At 47.1% G+C, this 24,108-nt stretch overlaps 1 protein-coding gene across 1 annotated transcript in view; it reads right to left on the reverse strand.

Annotated features, from left to right (window-relative positions):
* Positions 1–24,108, reverse strand: part of il16 (interleukin 16) — a 125,564-nt gene that overhangs the window by 68,881 nt on the left and 32,575 nt on the right. The window contains exons 8-10 of the mRNA XM_078241880.1: positions 19,021–19,094; positions 18,702–18,927; positions 12,201–12,318 (exon numbers count right to left, since the gene is read on the reverse strand). Of these exons, the coding sequence (XP_078098006.1) occupies positions 12,201–12,318; positions 18,702–18,927; positions 19,021–19,094 (418 nt within the window). The remainder of the gene's footprint in view (positions 1–12,200; positions 12,319–18,701; positions 18,928–19,020; positions 19,095–24,108) is intronic.

A 24,108-nucleotide genomic window follows, 5' to 3' on the forward strand; every position in this document is an offset into this window, starting at 1 on the left:
ATCGAAGGCGGAATTGTGAAATGTACAGCCAGCTAATCGGGCTGCTGAGTGTCGAGAGAGGTGCAGGGAGGGCAATACATTGACCTGCTCCATTGCTCTCAACAGGCTGTGCTCTCCAAGAACAGGGGGCGTCACTCTAAAGTTGCTGGTCTGAGAGGGGAGATAGCATTCGAGTCCCAACTTCATCCTCGAAGGAGCAGGTGTCTTGAATCTCAACCTTCACTTCCTATAAACACAATGTTATTGGTCCCTAACCGGATCTCCCCCTACCCACCCCCTGCCCCCCCCCCCCCCACCCCCCCACCCCCACCCCCATGCCCCAGGGTCTGTTCAAGGATTGGAACTTTTGTCCCTGTCTGCTCATGTGTGTCCCTGACCTAGGCCAAAATCCGCAGAGGCCTGGGAACAAATTACGTTTTAGTCAGAGAATTGGGGGGAGGCGAGAGGAAGATCCCAGAACAATGGTGAGGAGGAATTAACAAAAGACCAAAGAGCAGAACCCCCAAATCTGAATGGTTTTGCTGACTGACACATATTTGCTTCTCTTTGCTCCCATTCCTCTTTTACCTCAGTGCTCACTAACCTCCATTGACTCCCGCCTAAACAAAGTCTTGACTTTAGAATTCAATTTTCAATCCTGCCATGGAGTTGCCCCTCCCTTTCTCTGGAATCTCCACCAGCCCCACAACATTCTGGGATCTCCTCAAATTCTGGTCCACAATTGGCGGCCATGCCTTCAGCTGCCTCGGCCCCAAGCTCTGGAATTCCCTCCCTAAAACAGAAGTGAGGAGGAATTTCTTCAGCCAGAGAGTGGTGAATCTGTGGAACTCTTTGCCGCAGAAGGTTGCGGAGGCCAAGTCATTGAGTGTCTTTAAGACAGAGATAGATAAGTTCTTGATTAATAAGGGGATCAGGCGTTATGGGGAAAAGGCAAGAGAATGGGGATGATTGAATGGCAGAGCAGACTCAATGGGCCGAGTGGCCTAATTATGCTCCTATGTCTTATGGTCTTATGGTCTAAACCTGCCTCTCTACCTATTGAGTTGAGTTCCTCCTTTTGGACTCTCCTTAAAATCTACCTCTTTAACCAAGGTTTTGGTCACCTGAGCTAATATTTCGGAATAGCGTTTGGTATTATATTTAGTTTTATAAAGCTCCTGTGAAACATCCTGGATGTTTCATTAGGGTAAATGCGCTATATCAATATAAGTTATTGTTCTTTCCGGGATGTGGGCATCGTTGGCTAGGCCAGTATTCATTGCCCATCCCTAATTGCCCTTGAGAAGGTGGTGGTGAGTCGCCGCCTTGAACCGCTGCAGTCCACGTGGAGTTGGTATACCCATGGTGCGATTAGAGAGGGAGTTGCAGGATTTTGACCCAGCGAAGAAACAGCCGATATTTTTCCAAATCAGGATGGTGATGTCTTGGAGGGGAACCTCCAGGGGTTGGTGTCCCCATGTGATAATATTATGTACATTATATATCGAATATTGTTAGAGATAGTATATATGTTTATCAGGAAATCATGAACTAAGCTGTGTTCCAACCTCACATCCACTGTGACAGACAGAATGTTCAAGACAGCCTCGCTGTTTCCGCACAGAGCACACTGAAAAATATCGTGAAAGGACCGCAGTGTACCCGAATAGGCGCCAGAGTGTGGCGACTAGGGGATTTTCCCAGTAACTTCATTGCAGTGTTAATGTGAGCCTACTTGTGACTAATAAATAATAAATAAACTTCAGTGATATTAATTGATTGATTGTTGTCACATGTATTGGGATACAGTGAAAAGTATTGTTTCTTGCGTGATGAACAGACAAAGCATACCGTTCATAGAATAGATAGGGGAGAAGGAAAGGATAGGCTGCAGAGTATAGTGTTGTAGTCATAGCTAGGGTGAAGAGAAAGATCACCTTAATTCAAAAGTCTAATGGCAGCAAGGAAGAAGCTGTTCTTGAGTCGTTTGGTACGTCTCCTCAGGATTTTGTATCTTTTTCCCAATGGAAGAAGGTGGAAGAGAGAATGTCCGGGCTGCATGGGGTCCTTAATTATGCTGGCTGCTTTTCCAAGGCAGCGGGAGGTGTAGACAGTGTCAATGGGTGGGAGGCTGGTTTGAGTGATGGACTAGGCTTCATTCACCCTTTCTAGTTTATTATGGTCTTGGACAGAGCAGGAGCCATACCAAGCTGTGATACAACCAGAAAGAATGCTTTCTATGGTGCAAGCCATAGTGGACATACCAATGTTGGTGAGAGTCATAGTGGACATAACAAATTTCCTCAGTCTTCTGAGAAAGTAGAGACGTTGGTAGGCTTTCTTAACTATCGTGTCGGCATGGGAGGACCAGGACAGGTTGTTGGTGATCTGGACACCTAAAAACCTGAAGCTTTCGACCATTTCTCCTTCATCCCCATTGATGTAGACAGGGGCATGTTTTCCTTTACGCTTCCTGAAGTTGATGACAATCTCCTTCGTTTTGTTGACATTGAGAGAGAGATTATTGTTGCCGCACCAGTTCACCAGATTCTCTATCTCATTCCTGTACTCCGTCTCGTCATTGTTTGAGATCCGGCTCACCACAGTGATGTCATCAGCAAACTTGAAAACTGAGTTGGAGAGGAATTTGGCCACACAGGCATAGGTGTACAAGGAGTACAGTAGGGGGCTGAGAACAGAGCTTTGTGGGGCACCTGTGCTGAGGATGATCGTGGAGGAGATGTTGTTGCCTATCCTTACTGATTGCAGTCTGTGGGTTAGGAATTCAGGATCCAGTCACGGAGGGAGGAGGCGAGGCCCAGGCCACGAAGTTTGGAGCTGAGAGTCTCATAGGAATAATGGTGTTGAAGGCTGAGCTGTCGTCGATAAATAGGAGTCTGACATAGGTGTCCTTGTTATCTAGATGTTCCAGGGTTGGGTGCGGGGCCAGGGAGATGGCATCTGCTATGGACCTGTTGCAGCGGTAGGCCAACTGTAGTGGATCCAGACAATCCGGGAGGCCAGAATTGATTTGTGCCATGACTAACCTTTTGAAGCACTTCATAATGATGGATGTCGGAGCCACCGGACAATAGTCACTAAGGCACGATAGTCCAGAATGAAGTAGTGGGCAGCATGATCAGTGCAGCCCTGGCCCCTATTTGAATTAAACTAGTGGAACACGTTGTTCAGGCAGCCACTTGTTGGTGACGGGACTCGTTTGCAGTTCCATTTTCATTTCAATCTGACGGGAGTTTTCAGGATTCGGTTCACCTCCACATTGAGATCAGACCAAGGCAAAGGCCAACGAAGATATGTGTCAGGTGAGGGTACTTGCAAAGGGAGGGTGACCCATGCAGCAGTGACTCAGTTGGCCCTGAGAGAAGCTGGAATGGTCCAGACAAAATAATTCAACACAGAGCATCTTGAGTGGAATCACCCAGCGCAGTCCCTGACCATGTCTCATCCACTTCCTTCATCAGACCCCATTTTCCAGACTGCAAGTGCTCTATCACCTGGATGAGGCAGGTGCTTTGGACAGTAGCCACTTTCAAAATGGAGCTAACCAATTGTGACAGGGTGAGGTACGGCCACTGTTCTCATTCTGAGACCTTTACCCCCATTAATTCCAGTCAAAGGGTAAGAAAATGGACCTCTATGGTGCAAGGGAATTGAGCTGTCTCAGTGATCTCACCCTACCCTTGGTGTCTAGCGTTATCAGTTTGTTATCGAGCGAGGCTCGAGTGTTTCAGCTGGGCCGGCCTTGCAGTGCTGAGGGAGTGCGGCACAGCCAGAAGCGTGTTGAAGGTCAGAAAGCCGAGGCTTTAATCTGCCTGCTGCGATGGATGTGAAAGATCAAACGACACTCGTTGAAGAGGAGCTGGGAGTTCTTCCATTGTCTTGGACAGCATCTCTTCCTTCAACACCACTAACATTCTCATTTGTCAGTTGTGGGATCTTGCTGTGTACAATTTAACTGCTCCGCTGGACTGTATAATACTGATCTCACCCAAAAATAATTTTTTGGGTGTGAGGTGTTTTGAGCAGATGTGCAGAGTGAATCGCACAGCCGGCCTATCATAGGCCACCCAATCAAATTCACCAGCAACGGATCATCAATGCCCCAGATCAATTTGCTGACACTGATGGGAATCTATCGCTCATTGGGATCTTTCACCCACTGGGATCTGTCGCTCGCTGGGATCTGTCACTCACTGGGATCTGTCGCCCACAGGGATCTGTCGCCCACTGGGATCTGTCGCCCACTGGGATCTGTCGCCCACTGGGATCTGTCGCCCACTGGGATCTGTCACTTACTGGGATCTGTCGCCCACTGGGACCTGTCGCTCACTGGGATCGGTCGCTCACTGGGATCTGTCACCCACTGGGATCTGTCGCTTACTGGGATCTGTCACCCACTGGGAGCTGTCGCTCACTGGGATCTGTCGCCCACTGGGATCTGTCGCTCACTAGGATCTGTCGCTCACTGAGATCTGTCACTCACTGGGATCTGTCGCCCACAGGGATCTGTCGCCCACAGGGATCTGTCGCCCACTGGGATCTGTCGCCCACTGGGATCTGTCGCCCACTGGGATCTGTCGCCCACTGGGATCTATCGCACACTGGGATCTGTCGCTCACTGGGATCTGTCGCTCACTGGTATCTGTCTCTCACTGGGATCTGTCTCTCACTGGGATCGATCACTCACTGGGATCGGTCGCTCACTGGGATCGATCACTCACTGGGATCGGTCGCTCACTGGGATCGGTCGCTCACTGGGATCGATCACTCACTGGGATCGATCACTCACTGAGATCGGTCGCTCACTGGGATCGATCACTCACTGCAATGAATCGTTTCCCTCAGGAATGAAAGATCTAAAAATCATTGTTGGATAAAGAAATGACGGCCAGGAGAGTGTCGCCCTCCTCCTGACGGCCTGCTCCCGTCTCCCGAGCCTGCCCAGGGTGAGGGCCAAATCACAGTACATTCCACACTTGGCCAGAGAGCATTCAGTCAGGAGCCTCATTTCATCCATTTTGTTCAGTCTGCCCAAATATGGAGAAGGCCAATTGTACACGGCTTGCTCTGCTACTGTGTTCCTGTTGCTAAAGGTTCCTTCCTCATCAATCCTCAGCACAGCCTTTATAATGTAGATCAGCCAGTCTACTGACTAACTCAGATAGGTAGCCCCTCCACCCTCACAGAGACCCTCCCCCCGCCCTCACAGAGACCCTCCCTCCGCCCTCACAGAGACCACCCCCTTGGCCCTCACAGAGACCCTCCCTCGGCCCTCACAGAGATCCTCCTTCCGACCTCACAGAGACCCACCCTCCACCCTCACAGAGACCCTCCCTCGGCCCTCACAGAGACCCTGCCTCCGCCCTCACAGAGACCCTTCCTCCGCCCTCACAGAGACCCTCCCTCTGCCCTCACAGAGACCCTCCCTCGGCCCTCACACAGACATTTCCTCCGTCCTCACAGACCCTTCCTCCGACCTCACAGAGACCCTCCCTCCGCCCTCACAGAGACCCTTCCTCCGACCCCACAGAGACCCTCCCTCCACTCTCACACACAGATCCTTCCCCTCACAGAGACCCTGTCTCCCCTGCACAGAGACCCCGTCTGCCCCCGCACAGAGACCCCCCTCCCCCCGCACAGAGACACCCTCCACCCGCACAGAGACCGCCTTCCCCTGCACAGAGACCCACCTCCCCTGCACAGAGACCCCGCCTCCTCCCGCACAGAGACCCCGCCTCCTCCCGCACAGGGACGCCCCCCCCCCCACCAACCCCACCCCCGCCCACACTGACCCTCTGTTTTTTTTCAGGCGTTTCTGTGGCCGCAAACGAGACTCCAGGATGGTACGTTGCCTCCCTGGTGCTAGGGTCAAAGATGTCTCAGAGCGGCTGCAGGACATTCTGAAGGGGGAGGGCGAACAGCCAGTGGTTGTAGTACACGTTGGTACAAACGACATGGGTAAAAAAAGGGATGAGGTCCGAAATGCAGAATACAGGGAGCTGGGAAGAAAGTTAAGAAATCGGACCTCAAAGGTAGTGATCTCAGGATTACTACCGGTGCCAGGTGCTAGTCAGAGTAGAAATGAGAGGATATATCGGATAAATATGTGGCTGAAGAGATGGTGTCAGGGGGAGGGTTTCAGATTCCTGGGGCATTGGGACCGGCTCTAGGGGAAGTGGGACCTGTACAAATTGAATGGGTTACATCTGGGCAGTACTGGGACTGGTGTCCTAGGGGGAGTATTTGTTAGAGCGGTTGGGGAGGGTTTAAACTAATATGCTGGGGGATGGGAACCTATGTAAGGAGTCTGAGCAGGAGGGAGCAAGGACAAAATGTGGGGAGAGTGTTTCACTACATCAAAAATCAGGAAAAAAGTTAAAAGGAAGGAGAACTCAGGAGATGTTATTAATGGAACTGTTAGAATTCAAAAAGAAGATACAAAAACTAGCATAAGGGCACTTTATCTGAATGCTCGTAGCATACAAAACAAGGTAAATGAGTTGACAGCACAAATCATTGCGAACGAGTATGATTTGGTGGCCATTACAGAGACATGGTTGCAGGATGGTCACGACTGGGAGTTGAATATCTCAGGGTATCAGACTGTTCGGAGGGACGGACAGGAAGGTAAGGGAGGTGGTGTAGCTCTGGTATTTAAGGATGATATCAGGGCGGTAGTGAGAGATGATATCGGTTCTATGGAAAAGAAGGTTGAATCCATTTGGGTGGAAATTAGAAATAGTAAGGAGAAAAAGTCACTGATAGGCGTAGTCTATAGGCCACCAAATAATGACATCATGGTGGGGCAAGAAATAAACAAAGAAATAACTGATGCGTGTAAAAATGGTACAGCGATTATCATGGGGGATTTTAATCTACATATCAATTGGTCAAAGCAGGTCGGTCAAGGCAGCCTTGAGGAGGAGTTCATAGAATCTACCCGCGATAGCTTCCTTGAACAGTATGTAATGGAACCGCCAAGGGAGCAAGCTATCCTAGATCTGGTCCTGTGTAATGAGACGGGAATAATTAATGATCTTGCAGTTAGGGATCCTCTTGGAAGAAGCGATCACAGTATGGTTGAATTTAAAATACAGATGGAGCGTGGGAAGGTAAAATCCAATACCAGTGTCTTGTGCTTAAACAAAGGAGACTACAAAGGGATGAGGGAGGAGTTGACTAAGGTAGACTGGGAGCAAAAACCTTATGGTGGGACAATTGAGGAACAGTGGAGGACTTTCAAAGTGATCTTTCACAGTGCTCAGCAAAAGTATATACCAGTGATAAGGAAGGACTGTAGAAAAAGAAATAATCCACTATGGATATCTAAGGAAATAAAGGAGGGTATCAAACTGAAAGAAAATGCATACAAAGTGGCAAAGATTCAAGGGAAACTAGAGGATTGGGAAATCTTTAAAGGTCAACAGAAAGCCACGAAAAAAGCTGTAAAGAAAAGTAAGATGGATTATGAGAGTAAACTAGCGCAGAATATAAAAACAGATAGTAAAGGTGTCTACAAATATATAAAATGAAAAAGAGTGGCTAAAGTAAACATTGGTCCTTTAGAGGATGAGAAGGGGGATGTAATAACTGGAAATGAGAAAATGGCTGAGGCATTGAACAGGTATTTTGTGTCGGTCTTCACAGTGGAAGACACAAATAACATGCCAAAAATTGATGACAGGAAGGCTATGGCAGGTGAGAACCTAGAAACTATCATTATCACGAAAGAGGTAGTCTTGGGCAAGTTAATGGGGCTAAAGGTAGACAAGTCTCCTGGTCCTAATGGAATGCATCCCAGGGTACTAAAAGAGATGGCGGGAGAAATAGCAAATGCACTCGTGGTAATTTACCAAAATTCGCTGGACTCTGGGGTGGTTCCTGCAGATTGGAAAACAGCAAATGTGTTTAAAAAAGGAGGTAGACAAAAGGCAGGTAACTATAGGCCGGTTAGCTTAACTTCTGTAGTAGGGAAAATGCTTGAATCTATCATCAAGGAAGAAATAGCGAGACATCTGGATATAAATTGTCCCATTGGTAAGACGCAGCTTGGGTTCATGAAGGGAAGGTCATGTTTGACTAATTTGGTGGAATTCTTTGAGAACATTCCGTGTGCAGTGGACAATGGGGAACCTGTGGATGTGGTGTATCTGGACTTCCAGAAGGCATTAGACAAGGTGCCGCACCAAAGACTGCTACATAAGATAAAGGTGCACGGTGTTACGGGTAATGTATTAGCATGGATAGAGAATTGGTTAACTAACAGAAAGCAAAGAGTGGGGGTAAATAGGTGTTTTTCTGGTTGGCGATCAGTGACTAGTGGTGTGCCTCAGGGATCAATGTTGGGACTGCAATTGTTCACGATAACATAGATGATTTGGAGTTGGGGACCAAGTGTAGTGTGTCAAAATTCGCAGATGACACTAAGATGGGTGGCAGAGGACAGTGTGCAGAGGACGCTGGAAGTCTGCAAAGGGATATAGATAATCTAAGTGAGTGGGCGAGGGTCTGACAGATGGAGTACAATGTTGGTAAATGTGAGGTCATCCATTTTGGTAGGAATAACAGCAAAATGGACTATTATTTAAATAGCAAAAAATTGCAGCATGCTGCTGTGCAGAGGGACCTGGGTATCCTTGTGCAGAAATCTCAAGGAGTTGGTTTGCAGGTGCAGCAGGTAATTAAGAAGGCAAATGGAATTTTGTCCTTCATTGCTGGAGGGATGGAGTTTAAAAACAGCAAGGCTATGTTGCAGCTGTATAAGGTGCTGGTGAGGCCACACCTGGAGTACTGTGTACAGTTTTGGTCTCCTTACTTGAGAAAGGATATACTGGCACTGGAGGGGGTGCAGAGGAGATTCACTAGGTTGATTCTGAAGTTGAGAGGGTTGGCTTATGAGGAGAGACTGAGTACATTGGGGCCATACTCGTTGGAATTCAGAAGAATGAGGGGAGATCTTATCGAAACATATAAGATTATGAAGGGAATAAATAAGATAGAAGCAGGAAAGTTGTTTCCACTGGCGGGTGAAACTAGAACTAGGGGGCATGGCCTCAAAATAAAGGGAAGCAGATTTAGGACTGAGTTGAGGAGGAACTTCTTCACAAAAAGGATTGTGAATCTGTGGAATTCGCTGCCCAGTGAAGCAGTTGAGGCTCCCTCGTTGGATGTTTTTAAGGCAAGGATGGATAAATTTTTGAACAGTAAAGGAATTAGGGATTATGGTGAACGGGCGGGTAAGTGGAGCTGAGTCCACAAAAAGATCAGCTATGATCTTATTGAATGGCGGAGCAGGCTTGAGGGGCCAGATGGCCTACTCCTGCTCCTAGTTCTTATGTTCTTATGTTATAAAAGTAGGCATGCAGGTACAGCAGGCAGTAAAGAAGGCAAATGGGATGTTGGCCTTCATAACAAGAGGATTTGAGTACAGGGATCGGGATGTTTCACTGCAATTGTATAGGGCATTGGTGAGGCCATACCTGGAGTATTGTGTGCAGTTATGATGTCCTTATCTGAGGAAGGATATCCTTGCTATAGAGGGAGTACAGCAAAGGTTTACCAGACTGATTCCTGGGATGGCAGGTCTGTCATATGAAGAGAGACTAAGTCGGTTAGGATTATATTCACTGGAGTTTAGAAGAGTGAGAGGGGATCTTTATAGAAACTTAGAAAATTCTAACAGGGTGAGACAGGGTAGATTCAGAAAGAATGTTCCCAATGGTGGGGGACTCCAGAACTAGGGGTCACAGTTTGAGGATAAGGGGTAAACCTTTTTGAACTGAGGTGAGGAGAAATTTCTTCACCCAGAGGGTGGTGAATGTGTGGAATTCACTTCCACAGAAAGTAGTTGAGGCCAAAACATTATCTGATTTCAAGAAGAAATTAGATATAGCTCTTGGGACTAAAGGGATCAAGGGATATGGGGGGAAGGAGGGATCAGGATATTGAATTTGATGATCAGCCATGATCAAAATGAATGGCAGAGCAGGCTCGAAGGGCCGAATGGCCTCCTCCTGCTTCTAGTTTCAATGTTAGTTTCTGTGTGTGTGTGTCTAATGTGCTGTGTTAATTTGGGGTAATGGTGTGACAAAAGTGATCTTTCTTTTTAAAATCACAAAAGCTCTTGAATTATTCAACTGGAAAACGCACTCCAAGGGTAAGGAAAGGCACATCCTTCCGTACAATATATACTGATTATTGACAGTAAGAGATCACTATCCATCACAATTGTCCTTCACCCTTGTTTATATGTGGTTCCAATGCTTATCTCACAAAGGGTATTGCAACATTCCCCAATCCAGTGTCCCAGACGATACATCCTGCTCATCTGTGCCTCCCCAACTCTATCCTTTCTCCATCCCAACATTACTCCACTCCACTCTACAATTCCTGCTTTAAAGCCCTCCACCTAACGACCTCTCCTGCTACCCACAATGTCCCCCTAGCGAACCAAGTCCTTCACGCCTTCCCTAACATCCTCCAGTTTCTGTTTAGTGTTTCTCTCCCCCTCCACCGTGAGGCAGTATGGGGAGATTAGCTATTGTATAAGTGTGATTCAGTGGTATTATTCCTTGTGTTTCATTAACTGTGGTCCACTTAAGCTTCAAGAAAGGTTCATTGAGTTGCATCGGGCATTTTTCAATTAGCTTTCATCTAAGCCACAACCAGCATTTTCAGTGGGCAGCACCGAACATGGGAGGAAGATCCAGTGGCCAAGTTTGTTCACCTCATGAAAAAAAGAAGATCGCAGGTTGCCCGCTATGATTTTTGTGATGTGCCTCTTGCACTACATGGAGAGCACATGATCATAGAGTAAATCCTTCAGTCGCCAAATAAATCATCTATGTTCCAAGTATTTCTTTCTGAAGATATTTCACATTAGATGGAGTAAAGATTTAGATGCTATCTTCCCGACAGGGAATTAAAGTGACATTGGGTAGCACTCTTGCCTCTGCGTCAGAGGTTGTGAACTTAAGCCTTAAGCACAAAATCTGAGGCTAAGACTGGACAGCACAATGGCACAGTGGTTAGCACCGCTGCCTCACAGCACCAGGGACCTGGGTTCAATTCTGGCCTTGAGTGACTGCCTGTGTGGAGTTTGCAGGTTCTCCTTGTGTCTGTGTGGGTTTCCTCCCACATTCCAAAGCTGTCTAGGTTAGATGGATTGGCCATGTTAAATGTGTGGGGTTACAGGTATAGAGCGGGGGAGAGGGCCTGGTTAAGATACTCTGTCAGAGAGTTATAGTGACTTGATGGGCCAAATGGCCTCTTGTGCACTGTAGGGATTGTACGATTCTATGACACTCCAGCACAGCACTGAGGAAGTGCTGTAGTGTCGGAGGTGTCATCGTTCAGAAGAGAATTTAAACTGAGACCTCCCCCTGCCCCCATCTGCCCCCTCAGGAAGGCAGGAAAGTTCCCATGGAACTGTTTTGAAGGGCAAGGGAGTAAAGTTAAAGTTTATTCATTAGACACAAGTTGGCTTACATTAACATTGCAATGAAGTTACTGTGAAAATCCCCTAGTCGCCACACTCCAGCACCAGTTCGGGTATACTGAGGGAGAATTTAGCATGGCCAATGCACCCTAACCAGCACATCTTTCAGACTGTGGGAAGAAACCGGAGCACCCGGAGGAAACGCACGCAGACACGGGGAGAACATGCAAACTCCGCACAGACAGTGACCCAAGCCGGGAATCGAACCCTGGGTCCTCTGGCACTGTGAGGCAGCAGTGCTAACCACTGTGCCGCCGTGCCGCCCAACAGTAATTCCCAGTATCCTGATCAATATTTATCCCTCCACCAAAAGCAAGAAAAAATATGGTCAAGTAATTCTCATATTTCTGCGTATGGGAGCATGCTGTGCACAAATTGGTTTCTTTAATTCCTAAAGCAACTATCACACTTCGAAAAAGCCTCATGGGCTGTAAGACACTTTGTTGTGCCTTGAATTTGTGAAACTTGCTCCATAAATCTTTCTTTTATTCTTGTAGCTAGTGAGGCCAATTGGAGAACTGGGCAAAGCGATCAGAATGTTCATTTTTTAGTTCTATCACATGTTCAACCAAAGAGCAGCGGCCCTGCAATTAGCCACTCGGAACCCCACACCTCACTGTCCAATCACTGCTCCTGCTAAATGAGACCCTTGTGTCAGGGGTAAGAATGTCGGAAAATGTATCCAGTGTATTTTCACTCTTACCGGAGTCTCCCATCGAGATGTGCCACGGATCCCGGAGAGAGAGTGTGGATGTAAATGTCGGAAGGCTGGAGGGGTTTGCACACACTGCACAATCCAATCCCTAAACCAACACCGTCCTCTGAGAAACAAAGAAACAGAAATGTCATTCGAGGCTACGCATTCCACAATCAGCAACTGCAACAAATCCTGCTTCCCACTCTACGAAGTGAAGTGGATTTGATTTCAACCAACAAGAAACTGAAAACAGAAAATGCTGGAAAACCTCAGCAGGTCTGGCAGCATCTGTGGAAAGGGAAAAACGTTTTGAGTCTAATTGGAACTTAAAGAAATTTAAATCTCCATATCGAAGAACAAAGATCAGTACAGCACAGGAACAGGCCCTTCGGCCCTCCAAGCCTGCGCCAATCATGGTGCCTGTCTAACCTAAAACCGTATGTACTTACAGAATCCGTATCCTTCCATTCCCATCCTATTCATGTATTCGTCTAGATGCCCCTTAAATGTCATTATTGTATCTGCTCCCACCCCCTCCCCAGACAGCATGTTCCAGACATTCATCACACTCTCTATAAAAAAAAACTTGCCTCACACATCTCCTCTAAACTTTTCCCCGCCCACCTTAAACCTCTGTCCCCGAGTACTTGACTTTTCTACCCTAGGAAAGAGCATCCGATTATCCACTCTGTCCATGCCAGAAGGTTTACTACAAACAAAATTAATAGTTACTTGGGCAAATACAGGTTAAGTAAGGAAAGCCAGCATGGATTTGTTATGGGCAAATTATGTTCAATCAACTTGGTGAAGCTTTTTGATGAGGTGACAGAGAGGGTGGATGTGGGTAATTCTGTAAATGTGGTGTACATAGACTTCCAGAAGGCATTTGATACAGTGCCACATAACAGTCTTGTGAGCAAAGTTATAACTCATGAAATAAAAGGGACAGCGGCAGCATGGCTGAGTGACAGGAATCGGAGAGCTGTGGTTAATGGATGTTTTACAAGCTGGGGGAAGATTTGGCGTGGGAGTTCTCCTGCGTTAGCGTTGGCACCTTTGCTGTTCCTGACATATATTAATGATTTAAATCTTGATGTACAGGGCAAAATTTGCAGATGACATAAAATTCAGAAGCACTGTGAACTGTGCAGAGGAAGAATGCAGAGAGACAATATTAAATAAAGAGTACAATTCGAAAAGGATATGCAAGAGCACAGCGACCTGGGTACGTCAGTGCTTAAATCAGTGAAGGTGGCAGGACAAGTTGAGAGAGTAGTTAAAAATCATACATTCATAGAATCCCTACAGTGCAGAAGGAGGCCATTCGGCCCATCGAGTCTGCACCGACCACAATCCCACCCAGGCTCTATTGCCGTCACCCCACATATTTACCCTGCTAATCCCCGACACTAGTGTCAATTTAGCATGGCCAATCCACCTAACCTACACATCTTTGGACTGTGGGAGGAAACCGGAGCACCCGGAGGAAACCCACGCAGACACGAGGAGAACGTGCAAACTCCACACAGACAGTGACCTGAGGCTGGAATTGAACCCTGATCCCTGGCGCTGTGACGCAGCAGTGCTAACCACTGTGCCACAGTGCAGCCCTGGGCTTTATTAACAGGGGCTTATTATCCTGGACTTTATTATCCACTCCATCTGACGAAGGAGCAGCGCTCCGAAAGCTAATGGTATTTGCTACCAAGTAAACCTGTTGGACTTTAACCTGGTGTTAAAACTCCTACTGTGTTTACCCCAGTCCAACGCCGGCACCTCCACATCATCTTTATCAACAGGAGCATAGAGTACAAGAGCAAGGAGATTATGTTAAACTTATACACAACACGAATTCAGCCTCAGCTGGAGTATTGTGTTCAGTTCGAGGTGCCGCACTTAAGGAAAGATGTGAAGGCATCAGTGAGGGCGCAGAAAAGATTCATGAGAATGGTTCCAGTGATGAGGAATTTCAGTTACAGAGATAGATTGGAGACATTGGGAGAATTTGTCTTGGAGGAGAGAAGGATGAGAGGAGATTTGATAGAGGTGTTCAAAATCACGAGGGGTCTGGACAGAGTAGATAGGGTGAAACTATCCTCAGTGGGGGGGAGGATCAAGAATTCGAGAGAACAGATTTAAGAAAATTGGCAAAAGAAGTAATGGTAATCTGGGGAGAAGCTTTTTCACACAGCACGTGGTAAGGGTCTGGAAGGCACTGCCTGAGAGTGTGGTGGAGACAGCTTCAATCGAGATATTCAAGAGCAAATTGGATTGTTATCTGAAAAGGAAGAAGGTGTAGGGGTGTGGGGAATAGGCGAGGATGTGGCTTTAGATAAACTACTCCTACAGAGAGCTGGTGCAGACACAATGGGCTGAATAGCCTTCTCCAGTGCTGTAAGGATTCTATGATGTTTTCTGTGATATCTAACCATTTCATATTGGTTTTGGGATTGGATTCCCTTATAACTGGACTTTTACGAAATATAAAACTAAATATAAAAAAGGGTGGCACGGTGGCACAGTGGTTAGCACTGCTGCTTCACAGCTCCAGGGACCTGGGTTCGATTCCCGGCTTGGGTCACTGTCTGTGTGGAGTTTGCACATTCTCCTCGTGTCTGCGTGGGTTTCCTCCGGGTGCTCTGGTTTCCTCCCACAGTCCAAAGATGTGCGGGTTAGGTTGATTGGCCATGCTAAAATTGCCCTTAGTGTCCTGGTTAGGTTAGAGGGATTAGTGGGTAAATATGTCGGGATATGGGGGTAGGGCCTGGGTGGGATTGTGGTCGGTGCAGACTCGATGGGCTGAATGGCCTCTTTCTGTGCTGAAGGGTTTCTAAGATTCTAAGAAAACCCCAAAATCCATGGACATAAACACAGAGGCAGGCTGTACAGTCAGAGGTTACTCTTCTCAGCATGTCACTATCCAAACCAAACCCATACTGTGTGAAGACACTGCGATGTTATCATCACAGAGACACCAAACAGTCAGCATCAGACAACCAATTAAAGGATCTGGGAGAGTGTCGTAGCTGATGGCCCCGGATAACATCCATCATTCAAACAACACCGACAGCAGCTAAGGAGAAATGGACTTTCTCACGTACACATCAATCTGGGAGCCAGGGACATCTCACCTGAATGGGACCCAGTGTTTCAGTCACAGAGGAACGGGTTTGCCTGGACCAAGGCAGGAGTCAGACTAAAGATATTCAAAGGGTGCTAAGCACTGCCCTTCCAAACAGGACGTCTCGATGATACTTTCAATAAGATTTGTGATAGGCCCAGGCCGTAGGGTCTGGCACTGCAGTCGGAAGGAGGTTCAGGGTGGGTCACCGTGACTCAGGCCCCACTTTCAGCAGCGGACAAGGCCGGCCGTGTTGGGAATCATCTTTTCAGCCGAATGGTGGTGATATTGGCCGAAAGGTTTGGGGCTGTGGACACTAGGGAGGGTCAGGAACAATCAATCCGACTCGTGGATCTACAGCTCACACTGAAAGGTCCAATCGTATGGGGAGTTGTAAATTATTAGCCCGATCCCAGGGATTTGGGGGCTGAGATTTAAGGATAATTTAAGGGTAACAACTAAATCCTGAAGGGGTTTGAGTTGAATGGAGTAAGGTTTTGGACTCGGGGTGGGGGGGGGGGGGGGGGACTTTGCCTGTGGTTTATCAATGGAAGCTTATATTAATAGCTCATAGTTTATATCTGTTTACGGGAATCCAGGATGACTCGGCCTAACCAGCCATTACATTGGCTTCGAGCTCTTGTCTTGGGGCATTAGGAGGGTTTTTCTGTAAATAAACAAGTCTGTGGCTGAGTCTGTGTACGTTTGTCCTTTATAAAACCTTATAGTCAAGAGCGAACAGTAATGGTAAAGGGGAGTCTGCACCTGGATTTACTGGGATGCTACTGGGACTTGATAGTTTGAGTTATAAGGAGAGGCTGGATAGACTGGGACTTTTTTCTCTGGAGCGTAGGAGACTTAGGGGTGATCTTATAGAGATCTATAAAATAATGAGGGGCATAGATCAGCTAGATAGTCAATACTTTTCCCAAAGGTAGGGGAGTCTAAACCTGGAGGCGTAGGTTTAAGATGAGAGGGGAGAGATACAAAAGGGTCCAGAGGGGCAATTTTTTCACGCAGAGGGTGGTGAGTGTCTGGAACAAGCTGCCAGAGGTAGTAGTAGAGGCGGGTACAATTTTGTCTTTTAAAAAGCATTCAGAGAGTTACATGGGTAAGATGGGTATAGAGGGATATGGGCCAAACGCGGGCAATTGGGACTAGCTTAGTGATAAAAACTGGGTGGCATGGACAAGTTGGACTGAGGGGCCTGTTTCCATGCTGTAAACCTCTATGGCCTCTTACACAGTTCATCATTTTTAAAACTGCAGCTGATTATTTTTTAACATTTGCTAAATCCATGGTTGGATGATTTCTGTAGAGGGAAGGGAAAGAAAAGAACTTACATTTACATAGCACCTTTCCTGACCTCAGCACACCCACGTGATTTCTTGCCAAGTAGTATTCAAATGCAGTCACAGAATCGTAGAATCTCTACATTGCAGAAGGAGGCCATTCAGCCCATCGAGTCAGCACCGATTCTCCAATAAAGCATCTTACCCACGCTCACACCACCTCCCCCAGATCTATTCCCATAACCCCACATATTCACCCTGCTAACCTTCACATCTAAGGGACAATTTGGCATGGCCAATCCACCGAACCTGCAGGGTTGACTGCCTCATTTCCAGTGAAGTGACTCATGGTCCTGTGGAGCCCATGGACGGTATTTTACCGGCATGTCCGCCTGAGGTTCGTACAATCCCGCCCGAGGCCAACGGAGAATGTCGTTCTCCGAGTCCCGGGTGGGCATGCTGGTAAAAATCCATCCTAAATCTACATTTCTGAGGCAGTATGTATATTACATATCCAGAGATTTATATGTGTTTTTAAATGATTTGTGTCTTTAAGGAATATTCTTGCAGTGTTACTGGTGCTCACTGCTATTAGTTGGGTACAACCATTAGAGTTGCCCTAAATTCTGCTAATACCCTCCTTGAAGTGAAGATGTGTTCTTGACAAAATGAGGGTGCCACATGAAGAATGGTTTACCCGTTAGCATGTGCAGACAAGAGGAGAAATTAAATACAGGTACTAACAGACCGAGCGGAGTTTTAATTTGCTCTCCATTCTGGACAAAGCTGGAGATGCATTGTTCATCCCCAATCCCTATACGATAATGAAGGGGCTGGATAGGGTAGAGGTGGAGAGATTCTTTCCACTTAGAAAGGAAGCTAGAACTAGAGGGCACAGCCTCAAAATGAAGGGAGGTCAGTTTAGGACAGAGTTGAGGAGGAACTTCTTCTCTCAGAGGGTGGTGAATCTCTGGAATTCTCTGCCCACTGAAGTGGTGGAGGCTACCTCATTGAATATGTTTAAATCACGGATAGATGGATTCCTGATCGGTAAGGGAATTAGGGGTTATAGGGATCAGGCGGGTAAGTGGAACTGATCCACTTCAGATCAGCCATGATCTTATTGAATGGCGGGGCAGGCTCGAGGGGCTAGATGGCCTACTCCTGCTCCTATTTCTTGTGTTCTTATGTTCTAATCGCCATGAGAAAGGAAAGCATTCTCCTTGAACTTTCTGAGCGATTATGTGTCCTCAGAATGATTTGTTGGACCATTTCAGAGAGACGTACGCATCAACTGTGAGGTACAGAGCTGGCATCATGTGGGCACCAGCATAGATCAGGTAGTGGGGGTACTTGGGATGGCACAGTGGTTAGCACTGCTGCCTCACAGCACCAGGGATCCAGGTTCGATTCTCAGCTTGGGTCACTGTCTGTGTGGAGTCTGCATATTCTCCTCGTGTCTGCGTGGGTTTCCTCCGGGTGCTCCGGTTTCCTCCCACAGTCCAAAGATGTGCGGGTTAGGTTGATTGGCCATGCTAAAATTGCCCCTTACTGTCCCGGGATGCGTAGGTTAGAGGGATTAGTGGGTAAATATGTAGGGATATGGGGGTAGGGCCTGGGTGGGATTGTGGTCGGTGCAGACCCGATGGGCCGAATGGCCTCTTTCTGTGCTGTAGGGTTTCTAAGTTTCTAAGGTGCCAGAGTGTTGCAACCAGGGGATTTTCACAGTAACTTCATTGCAGTGTTAATGTAAGCCTACATGTGACTAATTAATTAATATATAATAACCTTTAGTGTGCATGTTGGCTTTTGATGATCATGGAATCCCTGTCAAGCCTGCACAGACAACAATCCCAAACAGTCCCTATCCCCGTAACCTCATGTAACCTGCTAAACCCCCTGACACTAAGGAGCAATTTAGCATGGCCAATCAACCTAACCAACACACATCTTTGGACTTTGATAATCTGGGCACTTTTTCCTGCTGCCACCCGGGTTTCTGGAATTGAGTTTTACCATTCGTCACAAACTGGAATCCACCATTGAACCGGGCAGCCAGGTTAGGTGGGCTGAGAATTGATTTTGTTTGCTTACCCTTGAACATGGTAACTTCCATGATGATTCTGTCATTGGGATGTGGTGGCTTTTGGAGGAAGAGCATGTTATCCAGCTCCGAACTGGAACAGCTGCCTCGGCTAAAGTGACTGCTTGAGCTGGTCGACCAAGAGCGGCTCAGAAACACTGCTGATTGGCCAGGATTGACACTGGGTCCCCTGAAACACGTCCGAACTGTTAATGTGAGCACACCTTTCCTCACTTGCTGCATTAGAAAACAAAATAACATCAGGTTTGTTTTTTTAGATCTGGTAAATGAGCAGGCTAAAATTTTTCACTGCGCAATAGAGAGACCAACCTTAAATATTTGTATTGCTTCGTCATGGGTTAAGTCATTCATCGACACTCCATTCACCTCAAGTATTTCATCTCCTACAGAGTAAGAGATTGGCAGAATGAATATGATTCTCTGTATATTCAACAGTCAAGCATCTTTATTACTAACACTCAAGAAGCTTGACACCATCCAGGACAAAGCAGCCCGCTTGATTGGCACCACATCTACAAACATCCAATCTCTCCACCACCGACGCTCAGTAGCAGCAGTGTGTACTATCTACAAGATGCACTACAGCAATTCACCAAAGATCCTTAGACAGCACCTTCCAAACCCATGACCACTCCCATCTAAAAGGACAAGGGCAGCAGATACATGGGAACACCACTACCTGCAAGTTCCCCTCCAAGCCACTCACCATCCTGCCTTGGAAATATATCACCGTTCCTTCACAGTCGCTGGGTCAAAATCTTGGAATTCCCTCCCTAACGGCATTGTGGGTCAACCCACAGCACATGGACTGCAGCGATTCAAGAAGGCAGCTCACCACCACCTTCTCAAGGGCAACTAGGGAGGGGAAATAAATGCTGGCCAGCCAGCGACGCCCATGTCCCATGAATGAATAAGAAAAACATCAACTTTTAAATAATTGTTTCAGAGGGAAAGAGTGTCAAACTCGCACTATACATCCCAAAGTGTCAATGCTGCAAAGAGAAAGAGAGGCAGCAAGTCTTCCTGAACCTGATTTTTCTAATTATTCAGCTCTGTGCATTTCCAAGAATCCACCAATCTACAGGAACCTGCCTCAACAATTACTTTGTGATCATCATGGAATGTCTCCATTTGCAGGCTGCTCTCTAACCAATGATCTTAAAGGAACAGAACAGGATCAACACAGTTCCCTTATCAGCTAAGAAATCACAACCATGCCCCTGAACCCAGGCTGCTGAAATTGTTAATAGTTCATTCCCTCAAGGAACAATGGGGTTAATTTTCCCCTTTGTCACTTGGGCAGTGAACTGTAGATTGAATTGCAAATCCGCCGTGGACCCTGTCTGACATTGGTTTGGATTTCATGGAAATGGACTTGAGCAAGTACTTTGCCGGGGAGGTTCTGTAACGAACAGCTTGCATTGCCTTAGCAGGTGTCAGGCCACATTTCATTTATTTATTGATTTATTATTGTTTCTTGCGCGCTATACAGACAAAGCATACCGTTCATAGAGAAGGAAAGGAGAGCGTGCAGAATGTAGTGTTACAGTCATAGCTAGGGTGTAGAGAAAGATCAACTTAATGCGAGGTAGGTCCATTCCCTGATGGTAGCAATGAAGAAACTGTTCTTGAGTCGGTTGGTAAGTGACCTCAGACTTTTGTATCTTTTTCCTGATGGAAGAAGGTGGAAGAGACTATGTCTGTGGTGTGTGGGGTCCTTGATTATGCTGGCTGCTTTGGCGAGGCAGCGGGAAGTGTAGATAGTGTCAATGGATGGGAGGTTGGTTTGCGTGATGGACTGGGCTTCGTTCATGACCCTTTCTACTTTATTGTGGTCTTGGACAGAGCAGGAGCCATACCAAGCTGTACAACCGGAAATAATGCTTTCTATGGTGCATCTGTAGACGTTGGTGAGAGTTGTAACGGACATGTCAAATTTCCTTAGTCTCCTGAGAAAGTAGAGTTATCGGTGGGCTTTCTTAACTATAGTGTCCACTTGGAGGGACCAGGAAGGTTGTTGATGATCTGAACACCTAAAAACCTGAAGCTCTCAACCATTTCTACTTCATCCCCATTGACGTAGACAGGGCCATGTCTTCCACTACACTTCCTAAAGTTGATGACTATCTCCTTCGTGTTTTTGACATTGAGGGAGAAATTATTATCGTTGCACCAGTCCACCAGATTCTTTGTCTCTTTCCTGTACTCCGTCTCATCATTGTTTGAGATCCGACTCACTACGGTGGTGTCATCAGCAAACTTGAAAATCGAGTTGGAGGGGAATTTGGCCACACAGTCAGAGGTGTATATGGGGTATCGTAAGGGGCTGAGGACACAGCCTTGTGGAGGTCCGGTGTTGAGGATGATCGTGGAGGAGGTGTTGTTACCTATATTTACTGACTGTGGTCTGTGGGTTAGGAAGTTTAGAGTCCAGTCGCAGAGGGAGGAGCAGAGTCCCGGGCCATGAAGTTTGGAGATGAGTCTCGTAGGAATAATGGTGATAAAGGCTGAGCTGTAGTCCATGAATAGGAGTCTGACATGGGTGTCTTTGTTATCTAGGTGCTCCAGGATTGAGTGCAGGGTCAGGGAGATGGCGTCTGCTATGGACCTGTTGTGGCGGATCCAGGCAATCTGGGAGGCTGGAATTGATTCGTGCCATGACTAATCTTTCGAACCACTTCATAATGATGGATGTCAGAGTCACCGGACGATAGTCATTAAGGCACGCTGCTTGGCTTTTCTTTGGTACCGGGATGATGGTCATCTTTGTGTGATGTAGATGGGGACCTTAGATTAATGTAAAGAGAACTTGAAGATGTCTGTGAATACTCCCGCCAGCTGATCCGCGCAGGATCTGAGTGCTTGTCCGGGTACCCCATCCGGGCCAGTCGCTTTCCGTGGGTTGACTTTCGAAAAGGCTGCTCTGACGTCTGCAATGGTGACCTCGGATACAGGTTCACCTGAGGCTTCCAGGATGGAAGGCATGCTCTCACTCGAGCGGTGTTCATTCATCCGTTGTCGCAGCGTCTGCATAGTTTCCCCAATGTACCATGCCTCGGGACATCCTTTCTTGCAGCGTATCAGGTAGCCAACGTTGGCCGAGTTGCAAGAGTATGTACCGTGTACCTGGTGGATGGTGTTCTCACGTGAGATGATGGCATCTGTGTCGATGATCCGGCACGTTTTGCAGAGGTTGCTGTGGCAGGGTTGTGTGGTGTCATGGTCACTGTTCTCCTGAAGGCTGGGTAGTTTGCTACGGACAATGGTCTGTTTGAGGTTGTGCGGTTGTTTGAAGGCAAGAAGTGGGGGTGTGGGGATGGCCTTGGCGAGATGTTCGTCTTCATCAATGACATGTTGAAGGCTCCGGAGGAGATGCCGTAGCTTCTCCGCTCCGGGGAAGTACTGGACAACGAAGGGTACTCTGTCCACTGTGTCCCGTGTTTGTCTTCTGAGGAGGTCGGTGCGGTTTTTCGCTGTGGTGCGTTGGAATTGTTGATCAATGAGTCGAGCGCCATATCCTGTTCTTATAGATGCCCTTGGGTCACTGTCTGTGTGGAGTTTACACATTCTCCCCGTGTCTGCCTGGGTTTCCTCCGGGTGCTCCGGTTTCCTCCCAAAGTCCAAAGATGTGTAGGTTAGGTGAATTGGCCGTGCTAAATTGCCCCTTAGTGTCCAAGGATGGGTAGGTGAGGGGGATTAGCGGGGTAAATACATGGGGTTACGGGGATAGGGCCTGGGCGGGATGTTCTGTTGGAGAGTTGGTGCAGATTCAATGGTGTGACTGGCCTCCTTCTGCACTGCAGGGATTCTATGATTCTAAAAAGTTGACACATCTGAAAACATCTCGCCTCATTATCTTCTCTGTTTTAAGGCAGTATTTACACCTCAAGCTGGTAATGAATGTGCCAATCGACACCTCCCACATGGTGTTATCACAGGCTGCTGTGCAAAAAGCACAGTATTACCTCGAAGGGACCTAGAGAAATGCAAGAATTTCCAGGTGCTTCAAGTTCCCAACACTTTCAGATGAGCCAGTCAAAACATGTACACTGCACAACGGTACTGGGCAGATTGCAGATTGCAGCAGGGCAGTTTTACAGTCTCTCAGGCATCCAGCTTCAGATTAGCAGAAATGGCCTCAAATTGAATATTGAGAAGGCGAAAGTCACAGCCATTAGTTCTCGGTTCCTGAGCCAGCAATGCAGTTAGCAGATCTCAGCAATACACAATTTGCAGCCAATCAGTTGGATCGCCAGCATATGTTCTGAATGGCATTTTAATTGAGCACTTGTAACTCATTCCATGTAACACAGAAAGCATTCTTTCTGGTTGTATCACAGCTTGGTATGGCTCCTGCTCTGCCCAAGGCCGCAAGGAACTACAAAAGGTCGTGAATGTAGCCCAATCTATCACGCAAACCAGCCTCCCATCCATTGACTCTGTCTACACTTCCCGCTGCCTCGGCAAAGCAGCCAGCATAATTAAAGACCCCACGCACCCCGGACATTCTCTCTTCCACCTTCTTCCTTCGGGTAAAAGATACAAAAGTCTGAAGTCACGTACCAACCGACTCAACAACAGTTTCTTCCTGCTGCCGTCAGACTTTTGAATGGACTTACCATACATTAAGTTGATCTTTCTCTATGCTCTAGCTATTACTGTAACACTACATTTTGCACCCTTTCCTTTCCTTCTCCCCTATATATTCTATGAAAACGGTATGCTTTGTCTGTATACTGTGCAAGAAACAATACCTTTCACTGTCTACCAATACATGTGACAATAATAAATCAAATAAGTGTCGCTTGATGACACTGTCAATGACCCCTTTCATCACTTCACCAATGATCAAGAGTAGACTGATGGGACAATAATTGGCCGGGTTGAATTTGTCCTGTTTTTGTGTACAGGACATACCTGGGCAATTTTCCACATTGTCGGGTAGATGCCAATGTTGTAACTGTACTGGAACAGCTTGGCTAGGGGAGCGGCAAGTTCTGGAGCACAAGTCTTCAGTACTATTGCTGGAATATTGTCAGAGCTCATTGCCTCTGCTGTATCCAGCACCTTCAGTCATTTCTTGAATTCACATGGAATGAATCGAATTGGCTGGAGACTGACATCTGTGATACTGGAAACTTCCAGAGGGGGCCGAGATCGATCCTCCACTTGACACTTCTGGCTGAAGATTGTTGTGAATACTTAAGAAGTATTTTTGCACTGATGTGCTGGGCTCCTCTGTCACTGAGGATGGGGATATTTGTGGAGCCTCCTCCCCCAGTGAGTTGTTTAATTGTCCATCACCATTCATGACTGGACGTGGCAGGACTGCAGAGTTTAGATCTGATCCATTGGTTATGGGATCGTTTAGCTCTGTCTATCATTTGCTGATTATGC

The sequence above is a fragment of the Mustelus asterias genome, chromosome 24, assembly GCF_964213995.1.
Source record: "Mustelus asterias chromosome 24, sMusAst1.hap1.1, whole genome shotgun sequence".
NCBI classification, from domain to species: domain Eukaryota; kingdom Metazoa; phylum Chordata; class Chondrichthyes; order Carcharhiniformes; family Triakidae; genus Mustelus; species Mustelus asterias.